Source organism: Trachypithecus francoisi, unplaced genomic scaffold (assembly GCF_009764315.1).
Source record: "Trachypithecus francoisi isolate TF-2019V2 unplaced genomic scaffold, Tfra_2.0 Lachesis_group2, whole genome shotgun sequence".
Classification (NCBI taxonomy): Eukaryota; Metazoa; Chordata; class Mammalia; order Primates; family Cercopithecidae; genus Trachypithecus; species Trachypithecus francoisi.
The window spans coordinates 53263106-53277143 of record NW_022681465.1 but is presented as its reverse complement, the minus strand read 5'-3'; the positions used below and the strand labels follow the sequence as shown (position 1 = coordinate 53277143).

At 38.9% G+C, this 14038-nt stretch overlaps 2 protein-coding genes across 8 annotated transcripts in view; one reads left to right on the top strand and one right to left on the bottom strand.

Moving 5' to 3' along the window:
• The window catches only part of TMEM167A (transmembrane protein 167A), a 33827-nt gene extending 27483 nt beyond the window's left edge, over window positions 1-6344 (bottom strand). The window contains exon 1 of the mRNA XM_033179216.1: window positions 6169-6344. Coding sequence (XP_033035107.1) covers window positions 6169-6171 — 3 coding nt within the window. The 5' untranslated portion in view covers window positions 6172-6344. The remainder of the gene's footprint in view (window positions 1-6168) is intronic.
• Window positions 6262-14038, top strand: part of XRCC4 (X-ray repair cross complementing 4) — a 355171-nt gene continuing 347394 nt past the window's right edge. For 5 of the 7 annotated variants that reach the window (XR_004429763.1, XM_033179213.1, XM_033179214.1 and 2 more), the window contains exon 1: window positions 6262-6463. The gene's annotated coding sequence lies outside the window, so the exon portion shown is untranslated. Of the gene's footprint in view, window positions 6464-6497; window positions 6665-14038 lie in introns of those variants that run through there. The other 2 variants (XM_033179212.1, XM_033179211.1) reach the window with 2 other exon arrangements.

Genomic DNA, 14038 nt, shown 5'->3' with positions numbered 1-14038 from the left:
CAAATTGTTTAACAATTTGTTGATTAAACGCCTTGTTTATGCATAACACTGTGTTGGAGCTTCAAATGTTGACTGCCTCTTACATGGGAAATAAATTTTTATTGACATACTAATTCCTCCAGTTTTAAAACAAAAATTAAATATGAAAGACAACATTTTAAAACTCCAAATAGTAACAGTTTTACTTATATTAATATTTATTTCTTTTACATGAAACTAGTTTATCCCTTTTTGGGAGTGGAAGGGAACACAGAAATGACACTCCTGACCTGATTGTGATAAAAATTATCAGCATTAGAAAAGTGGGTCAGCATTTATCATTTAGAAAATCTAGGTCAGGTCAGCATTTTCCATCTAGCCTCTTAAAACGGAAAACATGAAAATGCAAGGATGTTAGTGTGCATATGAATGCACAAACACGCATATATCTAAATTGCCCAAAGTAAGTAACCAGTATTGGTTGAAAAGATTTCCACTAACACATAAAAATTATCAACATTCTCTTTTGGTGTTATTAGCATATACATTTAAACTTTGTTGCTTATCATGTGGTAGGGTGATATTGTACCAAACAGATAAGTAATCTTAGTTTAATTTGAGAGCAAGAAATCAGGCTTGATTAATATTTAGATATGAACTCATCACCCATTGCTTCTCAGCAACAGTGGCCACTAAACATTTGGGTTAATGAAGTAATTCAAGTATATAAACTTGACCTTAGATGAATCAACATCTCATATCTCTCTCAGTTTCATTTCATTTGTAAAATGAGGGGGCTGGATTAAATAACCATTTGTTACGACCAGTCCTATTTTTAAAATGTACAGAGACCTTTTCTACTTAATACTTTCCATTTAACAACTTTCATAGATATGATGAGTAAAACTACAGTTCAGAGTAGAAGCGCCTGAACTGTTTTCCACTGGCAACACTGATTTTGTAGCTATTTTCATCTCATTATCATGGTACCTACAATTAATTTGCTATGTTTGTGCTGCTTTGTTTTGGAGTTATTTTATACACACCTCAGATCTAAAGATAAGGCAAAAGGGTGTCAAGAGTTATTAAGAGAAGGCACACACAAAACAATAATAAATGATAGAGTGAAAAAAATTAGAATAAATGCTTCATATATGTATTTGATAAAAAGACTGGACAAGAGAAAGTATTCTGAAGGACAAAGAGCAAAGCCTGTTGTAAAGTACTTTGACCTTGCAACCAAGAAAAAACAAAGACTGATAAAATGTCCTATTATATGGCATGAAATCTAATTGCTTATTAGAACCACTTGGAGCTTAAAAAGCCGTAATTGCCCAGAAATTTGGATTTAACTGGTCTGGGTATCTATAGTTTCTTGAAACTCCCTGGAAGTTTTTCGAGATGGAGTCTCGGTCTCTCACCCACATGGAGTGCGGTGGCGTGATCTTGGCTCATTGCAATCTCTACCTCCTGGGTTCAAGCAATTATCCTGCCTCAGCCTCCTGAGTAGCTGGGACTACAGGTGCATGCCACCATGCCTGGCTAATTTTTTTGTATTTTTAGTAGAGATGGGGTTTCACCATGTTGGTCAGGCTAGTCTCGAATGCCTGCCTCAGCCATCTGGAAGCTTTTATTTGCAATTGGTATTCAAAAACTTTGCTAGAGAAGATCAGCACCCATATCAGATTCCTATTAGCCTAATGCAGTGGTTATCAAAAGTGTAGTTCATGGAACCCTTCATGGGTTCATAAGATCAGAACTATTTTTATAACACTAAGATACTTGCCTTTCAACTGTGATGCCATTTTCATGGACGACGCAAAAGCAATACTAGCAACAGAATTATTATCTAAACTGCTACCTCCTCACCCACCCATGACATTAAAATGTTGCTTTTCTTCTTAATATTTTTGTGCAATTAATGATATTGTTGCATAGAAAGGGCACAGCATTTTGTGACAAATTGGTTCAGTTTAAATCTTAGCTCTGCTATTTACAGGCAGTGTGATCTTGAGCAAAGACACTTAGCTCTCCGCATCTGTTTCTTCATATGAAAAATATGGCCAATAATACGTCTTTAATAAAACCTTGTATAAAAAACACCTCTCAGAGTAGGTTCTTAACCAACACAGTAAGTCCTCACTTAATGTCATCCACAGGTTCTTGGAAAATGCAACTTTAAGCCAAAAGATGCGTAACAAAACCAATTTTACCATAGGCAAATTGATACAAACACGAGTTAAGTTCCAATGACATATTTCCGGTCACAAAAGCATCACCAAACTTCCAAATAAATATCAAAACCCTTCTAATATTAAACACTGAAATAAATATGAGTTATACATCCACTTAAGAAAGATTAATAAAAACAAGTAAGAGAGCTGGCTATATGCTATTTCAGTTCAGTGTTGAAGGTGCCGGGAGCCATCTGAGTAGCTCTGAGTATAGGACATCATTCCGGTGCAGAGCACTCAAACTAGGAGAGTGTAGACACCTCAACAAACCTAATGTATACGTCTCTGGGGTGTGGGAAGGAACTGGAGTACCCAGAGAAAATCCATGCAGACATGGGAAGAACAGACATGAAGACAACATGCAAACTCCACACAGTGGCCTCAATTGGGAATCGAGTTTCTTCCTCGTAAACGTTATTGAGGATCTGCTGTATTTCTTTCCCATCCAACAAATCATCCAAGCTGGAGCTGTGCTTCATCACCCTTCACTAAGTACCTTCAAAATGATTTTCCTAGTTTTCCTTTCCTTTCAACCCAACTGCTAATCAGAGTTGAGACATTCAATCATCGTATACCTGAACTATAGCACTTGTTTTCAAGCTGGTCTTCCAGATTCTAATCTTCCTCCATTTAAATATACTCTCTCTATGCTGTTACCAGTTGGTTTTCTAAAATGCACACCTTTTATTTCCCTGCTCCAAAGCCTTTATCAAGTAAGCAATTAAACATCATCAAAATATAAAGTCTTTGGCCTGGCACAAAGCTCTTCAAAATCTGGCCCTAATCTTTCTAGCCTCATCTATACTTAACTTCTTTTTTTAAATTCCTGCCACATTGAGGCTCCATGCAACTATTGAACTTCATGCCTTTTGTTCCCATAACTGCCATTTCCTTTATCTATGGGATACAGATCGCTGTCCCACCTCTAGCTAATGACCCTAATACTCTTTAAAATACAGGTGAGAGAGAATTATTTTCTTTCTTGGGGACATCTCTCAAGCAGTTCCCAGCCAGTACTACTCCTTCCACTGTGTTGAATCATTTTCTACATATCTTCCGCTACAAGAGAGAAAATACTTCACATCTATTCTCTGGAGACTCAGTTTAATTATGCAATGTGGGCAATGATTCCTACTTTGCAGAGTTTGTGAAAATCACTTAGCATACCAAGAAAAAGACATAAAAATAAACTCTCTTACAGTTAACCAAGTAAAGGATGGGAACTGGGCATGATTCTAACTCTGTCTGGCCTCAGTCTAAACCCATGCTCTTTCCACTACACATGTTGTCATGCTACATCATAACAGATAACAGATGGAATTCACTTATTTAACCATCTCCCCCCACTGGACTGTGAAATCCTTTAAGACACTGAGCATGTCTGTATCCCCAGACTCTTTTTTTTTGAGATGGAGTTTTGCTCTTGTTGCCCAGGCTGGAGTGCAATGGCACAATCTCGACTCACCGCAACCTCCGCCTTCTGGGTTCAAGTAATTCTCCTGCCTCAGCCTCCCAAGTAGCTGGGATTACAGGCATACGCCACCACGCCTGGCTCATTTTTTATTTTCAGTAGAGATGGGGTTTCTCCACATTGGTCAGGCTGGTCTCCAATTCCCAACCTCAGGTGATCCACTCACCTCGGTCTCCCAAAGTGCTGGGATTACAGGTCCAGATTCTTAATGGAGTACTAACTCTAGCTGGCACTATGACTGTAGAGATTAAAATACCTAGTCTTTAAGAATTCTGCCTAGAGAGGGAGAAATGTAGGCAACACTTTATTGCCGTTTACTGTGAAAAGGGTTATGTTAGAGGGATACTGGAAGTATACATGAATATCCCTATAGATACCTAAAGAGAGAAGAAAATAGAAAGGGTTAAGGGAGGCTTTTTGGAAAGAGATGAGACATGAGAGAAATGTTGAAGTATATTAGGCATTGGGGGTAACAAGGCATTCTGAAATTTTTTAAAACTATTGATTCACAAGTGCTACAATTACTGTTCACCCTGACAGATGTAAATTATTACTGCTGATAAACATTTTGTCCTTGAAATGCTTTTTAAAAAGATTCTTGGCCGTGGCGGTGGCTCATGCCTGTAATCCAATGGCGTATTTCTGGTCACAAAAGCATCACCAAACTTCCAAATAAATATTGATACCTGGGAGGCTGAGGCGGGCGGATCATGAGGCCAAGAGATCGAGACCATCCTCGCCAATATGGTGAAACCTCGTCTCTACTAAAAATACAAAAATTAGCCGGGCGGGGTTGTGTGCGCCTGTAGTCCCAGCTACTCAGGAGGCTGAGGCAGGAGAATCGCTTGAACCCCGGAGGCAGAGGTTGCAGTGAGCCGAAATTATGCCACTGCCCACTCCAGCCTGGGTGACAGAGCAAGACTCCATCTCAAAAAAAAAAAATTCATTAAAATACAGTAATTCAGGTTTATTAAGTCATGAACACTGGGTTACCTCACAAATAAACTAAGTTTAGGTGGAAACTCAAAGATACTGAGACACTAATCCATTTCTTAAACTGCTAAGTTGGCCTCCTTGAAACCTCACTCCGTAGCTCTGCCAACAATGTACTTTTGACATCTCACAGGAATAAAAAACACCCGCCAGTTGTTTCTGTTTTCCACCTATGTCTGATTTATATATTTATACTTATAAGGAACAAATCACTAAGACTTATTTCATCCTCAGTTATGTTGTGTTTCTATCGATAACAACATGAAGATTTCGGCCATCTGGACATTAAAATAAGTTTGAGTCTTGGCTTTACAATCTACTAGGTGTGATCCAAGGCAAGTCAGTCTCCTCAAGTTTCACTTCTTTCACTTGTAAACATCTACTTAGAAGTTGTGGTGAACTTGGTATTTCCATGCTTATAAACTGATTTTTTTAAAAGAGTCTGGTACATAGGACTTGATAATAAATGAAAGTACTTGCTACTTTTGGAAAAACAAGCATGACAAGATAGTTTATATACTGATGATCTTCAGCACAGTATATGCATCTTGTTTTTAGCTAGTCTGATAGTGAGACAATAAAAAGAGTTAACTTTGACTTGCACTACGAGTAAAAGAATTCAACTTCAGTTTTTAGAAAGATGTAAAAGAATTAAGAGTGATACTCTTGCTAGTCTCAACTGCCATCTTCCCATCGGGTGGTAAATTCGTCCAGAGAAGAAACTGAATTATTGCTATATGGGATTCTGTAGCAACTTCTGTGAACGTGGGCTCATAATTTTTCACCATGAGACTCAAGCTTTTTGGAGTCATAGTTGTTTTTGGGTCTATTCGCAGGCACGCATCCTTTGCCCAGAAATATACACAACATTTGGCACATGGACCTGGAGGTGACAGAGGAGGAAGGCCTGAGGCTAGACACCACTCCAATAAGTATATTAAGCCCCTAGAAAAGCAATCCACCTTTGCAGAGAACTCTTAACTATTAAAACCTATAGCTTGTAAAGTAGCATTTTCAAAGTTGAGAGAATAATGTGGAAGGGTCCTGAGAAGCTACTGACTAAACAGCTGAAAACGAAGGTATGGAGTTTGGTGCCAAAGGAACCTCCCCACAAAATCAAATAGTAACACCAGAGTAAAGCCCCTAGGGTGAGATAAGGAGATGCAAGAAAACAAGCGGAAACTCGAGAAGCTCTAATGCTTCAAAGCTTCAATGACTCCAGATAATCTACGTAGCCAACGTGTTACAACACACCAACGCATTTTTTTTTTTCCTAAACAAAGTAGGAAAGCGGACTTTGCATGAGGGGCGGGCTCAGCGACCCAGGAGTTTTTCTTGGACAGTACGTCCTGATTCTCTCTGGTTGACCGTGGAGGGACCACATGGCTCCAAGGGCCACACACCCCAGGCTGCCGCACAACCTCCAGCCCTAGTCTAGATCTACAATCCCTTCTCGAAGATTAACCGCGACCCGGCAGCCCCAATTCTTACCATAGCGAGGCCGGCGATACCGCAGCCACATCACCCTTCCGGGCCCCAGGCGGAAGAGGCTGCACGCCCCGTCTGCCCTTCTCGTCCTCTCCAGCCGTCCGGTTGGGCTTGTCACGGCACCGCCTACCGAGTCGGGAGATTAAGACGCTAGGATAGGCTTCTCTCCACCGGAAAAGGCGGGATTTACACCACGCCCCGCAGGCCGGCGGAAGTAGCTGATGCTCTCATTGGTTGCAAGAACTTGATCTGTGAAAGCGGGCGTTTCGGAGGAGACCGGAAGTATAATCACGGAGAGGTAGGGTCCGGAAGTGGGGCTGCCTCTTTAAATAACAAAAATATGATTTTCTGTTTTTATCTTTTGCTTTCTTTTTAAAAAAGTTCCCTGCTACTTACCCCTAGAACTCCACAGTGTGAGAATCCCCCTCAATTTGTGAGCTCCCGCGCCTTCCTCTTGTGGGCTTTTGGGGATGTTAGGGTTCCCGGCATCATCCTCAGGGTGCGAACCTACCTGTTCACCCTCTTTTCAGTTTCTCCATTTGCATCTGGGGGATTCTTGGGAATGCGAAGCGCTTTTGAAATGCTCTGTGTTGGTTGTGGGATTGGGAGGACAGTTGAATCCAGAGGGTAGTGTTGAGTAGGCTGTTTGAGCATTTCCCCAACACCAGCCTGTCCTTTCAGTCCCCAGATATTGGTAAACTGTGGGTTCCATCCAGGCATCGTGACTGAAACGTACTAGGCAATTTGGGGTCAGGAAAGAACTTTCTCTGGTAACCAATGGGAAGGAACTGCCCTTTACGGACTGCAGCAATTAATAGGTACTTTAGAGAGATCAACTGGCAAGACAAATGACAAGCCAACTTTTAATCAGTAGTAGAATTTAGCTTTTTCTGATTTTAATTATCCCATTAGGTGAGGTTCTGTTACACACACACACACACACGCACGCACGTTTTCTTTCTACATTTTATCGATGGAGAAACAGGAGCTTTGACGTGTTTGAATTTGCGTAGTTCTTGGAATTCTGATAAAGTATTAGAAAGGAGAGTTTTTCACTCTTTGCCCCCTTAAGGCAACCTTTTGGCTCTAAATGTGTGGTGTATTTTTTCTCAGGCAGCAGGGGGTTCCTTTCAGAATGTTTTCAATTTTTTATTTATTGACTTAGAAGGTGGATAGAGAGAAGGTAACTCACGTGAGATGTTGGTTTATGAGCTGTATTCGGCCTATGAGACCCTTTTGTATTTAGGGCAACCCAAATGATTAGAAGATTTGGGATTCTGCTGTTTGTGTTTACATCGTTCACTGGGGCACACAAAGGTTTTGTTTTAAACTCTAACTAACTTGATATTTGAGTCTGTTATATTGAATTGTCAAGAGTTGGTCAATTACACAAATTAGCAAGTATTTACTGGGTGCCTGCTTTATTCATAGATCTTGAGATTGCAGCATAGGAACAAAGATGGTCTGTTCTTTTAAGGAATTTAATAACGTTGTGGGAGAGGGGAATAAGAAAGGTATAAAAAAATACAGTACTGTCCACCTAAGGAAGAAAAAAGTCTTTTAATGTTCTGTCTTGTAATTCCTTTATATTATACCTTTTAGGTCTTGCCATTCAAATTAAACAAACCTGGTTTAGCTATGGAAATTATGTTGTGCAACTTATCGAGCTTGGCTTTTAGAGTAGTAAATGTGTCTGTAGACATAACTGCCCTTGCTTTCATGTGAAGATTGTCTTGATCTTTGTTACACTTAAGAGTAATACTTCTGTATGAAGCTCTGCTTCAGGCTACCTGTGAAGAGCATCAGAAAGCTTAACTTGTTAGAGATCACAATTGATTTGCTATGCCTATATATTTTAATTAACTTTAGGCCATGGCTTCTTATGTACCTGAACTTCAAAATCATAAAGAACGACATTGCCAGTTTTTAAGTTATCCATGGAGAGAAACACATGTGCCAATAAATGAGGCTGAACAAATATGTATAATGTTTATTGCATTTATATAAAACATCAAAGTTAATCTGACGTGAGTTTTTTTGGGAGGTGGTAGTTTAGCTGCATCATCTTACATAAACCCCCTACTTTTTGGTTTTCAGATTATATCACAATTTCAAAAGTCTTTCTGGCAGCTTTGCAATGAATCCTCATTTAAAACCATCTTGGATCCTTTCCTTACTAGAAATAAAATCTGACTGTGTTATTCCTTTGTTCAAAAATTATTATTTATTTTTTATTTTTGAGACACGATCTTGCTCTGTTGCCCAGGGTGGAGTACAGTGGTACAATCATGGCTCACTGCAGCCTCACTGGGCAGAAGTGATCTATCCTCCTCTCTCAGTATCCCCAGTAGCCAGGACCATGGGTGTATGCCACCGTACTTGGCTAATTTTATTTTATTTTTTGTAGAGATGGGGCTCACTATGTTGCCAGGCTGGTCTCTAACTCCTGGGCTCAAGTGATCCTCCTGTCTCGGCCTCCCAAAGTGCTGGGATTACAGGTGTAAGCCACCGTACCGCGTCTGACTTGTTTAAAAATTATTATCTCACTTGCATCTGGAAGAATATTTCCAACTTTGGTTTCTTGGGTATATTCGAATCATATGTAAAAATAGTGGATATTTATATTTTTCTATGGAGCCAGTGAACAGGTGTCCTCAGTGTTATGAGTATTAAACGAGTTATTACAAGTAAATCATCTAGGCAAGTGTTTGGCATACAGTAAGCACTCAGACAGTGTTGGCTATTATTGTGCATGGCTTTGGTAAATTAAAAGTCTCTGGAGAGGAGGAATTATAATGGAGGAATTGTTGAATTGCATATATTAGGCACTAAATACAGTAGTCCCTCCTTATCTGAGGTTTTGATTTTGACAGTTTCAGTTACCTATAATCAATCACAGCCTGAAAATATTAAGTAGAAAATTCCAGCCAGGTGTGATGGCTCATGCCTGTAATTCCAGCACTTTGGGAGGCCAAAGTGGGTGGATCACTTGAGGTCAGGAGTTCGAGACCAGCCTGGCCAACATGGTGAAACCTCATCTCTACTAAAATACAAAACTTAGCCAGGTGTGGTGGCATACGCCTATAGTCCCAGCTACTCAGGAGACTGAGGCAGGATAATCAATTGAACCCAGGAGGTGGAGGCTGCAGTGAGCCGAGATTGTGCCACTGCAGTCCTGTATGGGCAACAGAGCGAGTCTCCATCTCAATTAAAAAAAAAAAAAATTCCAGAAATATTTCATACATTTTAAATGGCATGCCTTTCTGAGTTGTGATGAAATCTTATTCCATCCCATTCCATTCAGCCGGGGGCCATGAATCATCTCTTTGTTCAGCATATCCCTGCTGTATAAGCTTCTTGCCTTTTAGTTGCTTGGTTATCAGATTGATGGAGGTGGTATCACAGTGCGTGTGTTTTAGGAATACTTATTTTACTTAATTATTGCTTCAAAGCACAAGGGTAACGATGCTGGCAATTTGGTTATGCCGAAGAGTAGCTGTAAAGTGCCTCTTTTAAGCAAAAAAGTGAAAGTTCTCCACTTAATAAGGAAGAAAAAAATATCATATGTTGATGTTGCTAAGATCTATGGTAAGAACAAATCTATCTGTAAAATTGTGAATAAGCAAAAAGAAATTTATGCTAGTTTTGCCGTCACACCTCAGACTGCCAAACTTGTAGCCATAGTGCGTGATAAAAGCTTAGTTAAGATAAAAAAGGAATTAAATTTGTGGGTAGAAGATGTGAAAAGAAACACCCTCAGATTGAAGGCAGTTGGGTTCAGCCTTTCCCTGGGGCCTTGGGATGTACACCCTTGGATAAGGAGAGGACTGCTATAAAAGGTTTTAGTATGAAGTTGGTATTGCATTTATGTCACCAGACCACTTTCTCCCCATTTTCTCTTTTTACTTTGTTGCTAGTGTTAATGATAGGGTTGGTTTACATTACCTTTTACATTACCTTCCTTTTTTCATTCACTGTTATTCACATATATTGAAAGACAATTGTTCTACTTTTTTCCTCTCATCCTCAGCTAGCCTCCCTAACGTCAGGTAGAGGTTTTTCGTGTTCGAGTGTTAGTCCTTTTTTTCTCCCCCCTTGTTTTCATTCTCTTCCCACATGGCTTTTGAATTCAGACTGAAATGTACGTGAGGACCAAAGTTAATACAATTTTATTGTGTTAGGGATTTTTGTTAAATAAGTAGATTTTCAGCTGCCCTTGTCACACACAAAAAATAAGGTAGATGGTAGGTGTTAATCTCCTTCACTAAAGTAACCATTTTACTATTTATATGTATCCTAGAATGTCAAGTTGTAAATCTCTTAACCTTTCTCCATTTTCAACCCCATTTGTTTGCTCTTCTCTGCAACAAAAATCCTCTAAAGAGTTTTCTATGCTCCAAGTCCCAATTCCTCTTTTTCTATCTCTGCATCTTCATTTGCATATTTAAAAGATATCTTGAACTCAGATGTCCCAGACCGAACTCCTTTCCTCCCAAACCTTTCCCATTCCTTCTCATCTGAATTGATGGTAGCTTTATACAGCCAGTTGCTCAGTTGAATCTTTGGAGTCATCCTTGACTCCTTACTTTCTCTTGTATTCCAATAATTCCTGTTGGCTTTTTCTATGAAGTATATCTAGAATTCAACAGTTTTCTACTATTTCTGCTATTAGTATACTGATCATCTCTTGCTCGGATTTTTTGTTATTATCCTGTATCATTTCTTGCTTGCATTATAGTAATTGTGTTCTAGTCTCTGCTTTTTTCAGTCCCTTGCCTCCCTCCCTTCTCATATGTCAGCCAGAGTGATACTTTCAAAATATAAATCAAAAATTGTACATTTACATGTAAGATTCTAAATGCAATATGTTATCCTAGATTGGATCCTGAAACAGAAAGAGGTTATTAGTGGAAAAACTGGTGAAATCCAAATAAAGTCTATGGTTTAGTTGATAGAAATGCATCAGTGTTGGTTTCTTAGTTTTGATAAATGCCCCGTGGTAGTATAAGATGTTAACATTAGAAGAAACTGGGTGAGGGGTATCTGGGAACTTTCTATTATCTTTGCAACTCTTCTGTAAATTCAGAATTATTCCAAAATAATATACAGAAGAATATAACATTAACTTTTTTGCTTAAAAACCTTTTCGTGAATCATTTGATTCATAGTAGAAGCTAACAGCCTTACATTGGCTTACGATAGTCTACATCAGTCTTGTCCAACTTGTAGCCCACAGGCTGCCTGTGGCCTATGACGGCTTTGAATGCAGCCCACCACAAATTTGTAAACTTTCTTAAAACATTATGAGATATATTTTTTTGAGCTCTTTAGGTATCATTAGTGTTAGTGTATTTTATGTGTGGCCCAAGACAATTCTTCCTCCAGTGTGGCCTAAGGAAGTCAAAAGATCAGACACCTCTGCTCTACATGATCTGGTCTCCCATTACCTCTCTGACTGCATGTCTTTGTGTTCTCTCTCCCTTTGTTTCAGCCACACTTACCACCCTGTTTCTTAAGTACACCAGACCTGCTTCTACCGTAGGGCCTTTGCACTGACTGCTTCTTCTATCCAGAATGCTTTTGGATCCATACAGCTAATTCCTTCATATCTTTTACATGTTGCTCAAATGTCACCTTTGCAGTAAAACATATCCCAACCTCCCTATTTAAATTGCAGCTTTGCAACTTCCATAGCACCTACCCCATACTCTCAGTCTCCTCCACCCTGTTTTCTCTCCTCTTTTTACTCCAACATTTATCATTATTCTATATATGTTTTACGTATTTGTTACATGTATTTTTAATTGTATTCCCCTATTAAAATGTAAAATCCATGACGGCAGGCATTTTTATCTGTTCTGTTGTCTTATGCCACATTCTAAAGCATTTGTGTGAGGCATAGAAGTACGCAGTAGGTTTTGGTTAAATGAATGACTGACTTGATTGGTGTTTGAATCTGTAATTTTTTTTTTTTTTTTTTTTTGGAGATGGAGTCTTGCTCTGTTTCCCAGGCTGGAGTGCAGTACAATTTCTACTCACTGCAACCTCTGCCTCCTGGGTTCCAGCAATTCTCCCGTCTCAGCCTCCTGAGTAGTTGAGATTACAGGTACATACCACCATGCCCAGCAATTTTTTTGTATTTTTAGTACAGATGAGGTTTCACCATGTTGGCCAGGCTGGTCTGGAACTCCTGACCTCAAGTGATCCACCTGGCTCGACCTCCCAAAGTGCTGGGATTTATAGGCATGAGCCACCACACTTGACCATGAACCTGTAATTTTTGATTTGCAGTCTAAAACACTGAATTATTTATCACTTCCGTATATCATGCTATTTCTTGCCTCTAAGCCTTTACTCATGTAGACTCTTCTACTTGGAATACCCTTCCTTATCTTTCTTCCTCTACCCCTAAGTTGTTTTCACCTAACCATTTCTCTTTAAAGAGTCATATAATATTAGATGTAACTCAAGGAAGCCTTCCCTAAAATGTTAGGCCAGGGTGAGTGCTGCTTTTCGGAGGAGATCCCTCCCTACCTCTGTATTTTACAAACTTATATTATAATTCTCTTTGGGTGTCTCTATTTCAGTAGAGAGTTGCGAATGTGTCTTACTGATCTTTGGGATATAAAATCCTGGTACATTGGAAGTAATCAATGAATGTTTTAATGCATTAATGGCATGATGAAAGACACTCAGCTATGAAGCATAGTTTTGATTTCAACCTGGGTCTTTTGAGTGTAAAATCAATGGCTTATTTGCTATTCCTTGTTTCTTAGGAGAAAGGTGGCTGTCTTTAAAATAATTGAAAGGTACTGTATCCTTTTATACAAGTAGGAGGGAGTTAATGCATTTTATAGCCCTGGACAATTTGTTCCTTGTCATTGTTGAAGCTCACAGCCCTGATGAAAGTGAGTTGTGCTTTTTTCTAAGGCATTGGCTGAAATCATTGATCAGGGTTCAATTGTAGACAGCAAATTTTTAATGTTGATGAAATTAGGCACTTTTGGGGAGAAAAATGTTCTTGAGGTTTCTGTTGCCAGTAAGAAGAAATACATGCCAAAGAAGAAATACATGCCCAAATTCCAAACTGTTCATGAGGCATTTATGTTTTTACTAGATGCCATTACTACCAATAACTTCGTATTACATTAAACTTCTGCTTGTGTACCACTGGGAAATCCCAGAGTGTTTAAAGATGTTGCAAAGATTTTCTTTCAGCAATACAGAAATTTGCTCTTAAGATTGTTTTAATTATGATTAGTTTGTTAATAGTATCTCTGACACGTAACACAAAATTAAGTAAACTAATTTTGCATTTAAACTACTGTTTGTTTAATCCTAGATAATGAGCTAGACTTCCCAACTACTCTTTATGATTGGCATTCTGAATTCAAATTGCCTTCTGAATATTGATCATTGTTGTCGCAGCCTATAAACTAAACCAGTTTTATCTTTACCTAGCCCTTAAGACTAACAAAAAAGGAAATAGATTACCTGTATAGATTCTGAAAAGGCTTTCACATTAGTAATGTGGTTACAAATGATAATTATGCTTGAGATTAAGTAATCAAAAACAAATATTACCTGGAGGACATTGTATCCTGAATTTGTGTTCATTTCCATAGCTTTGCTAATCCTACAGAAGTGACTAAAATGTTGAAGTAAGCAAAGAGTTCAGTCTGGTCTTGTGTGAGAGGATGCTATTAACTTACTTGTAATTTTACCTGAGCAGTGAATGAGAATTTTATGAGATAAAGAAGAACTTGCTCAATTGAAACAGAAAAGCACATGGCTGCTAAGAAATAAGATGCAACCATTGTTGAAATTTGTCAAAGTCTTGACAGTATAAATATTGACATGCTGAGACATGTCA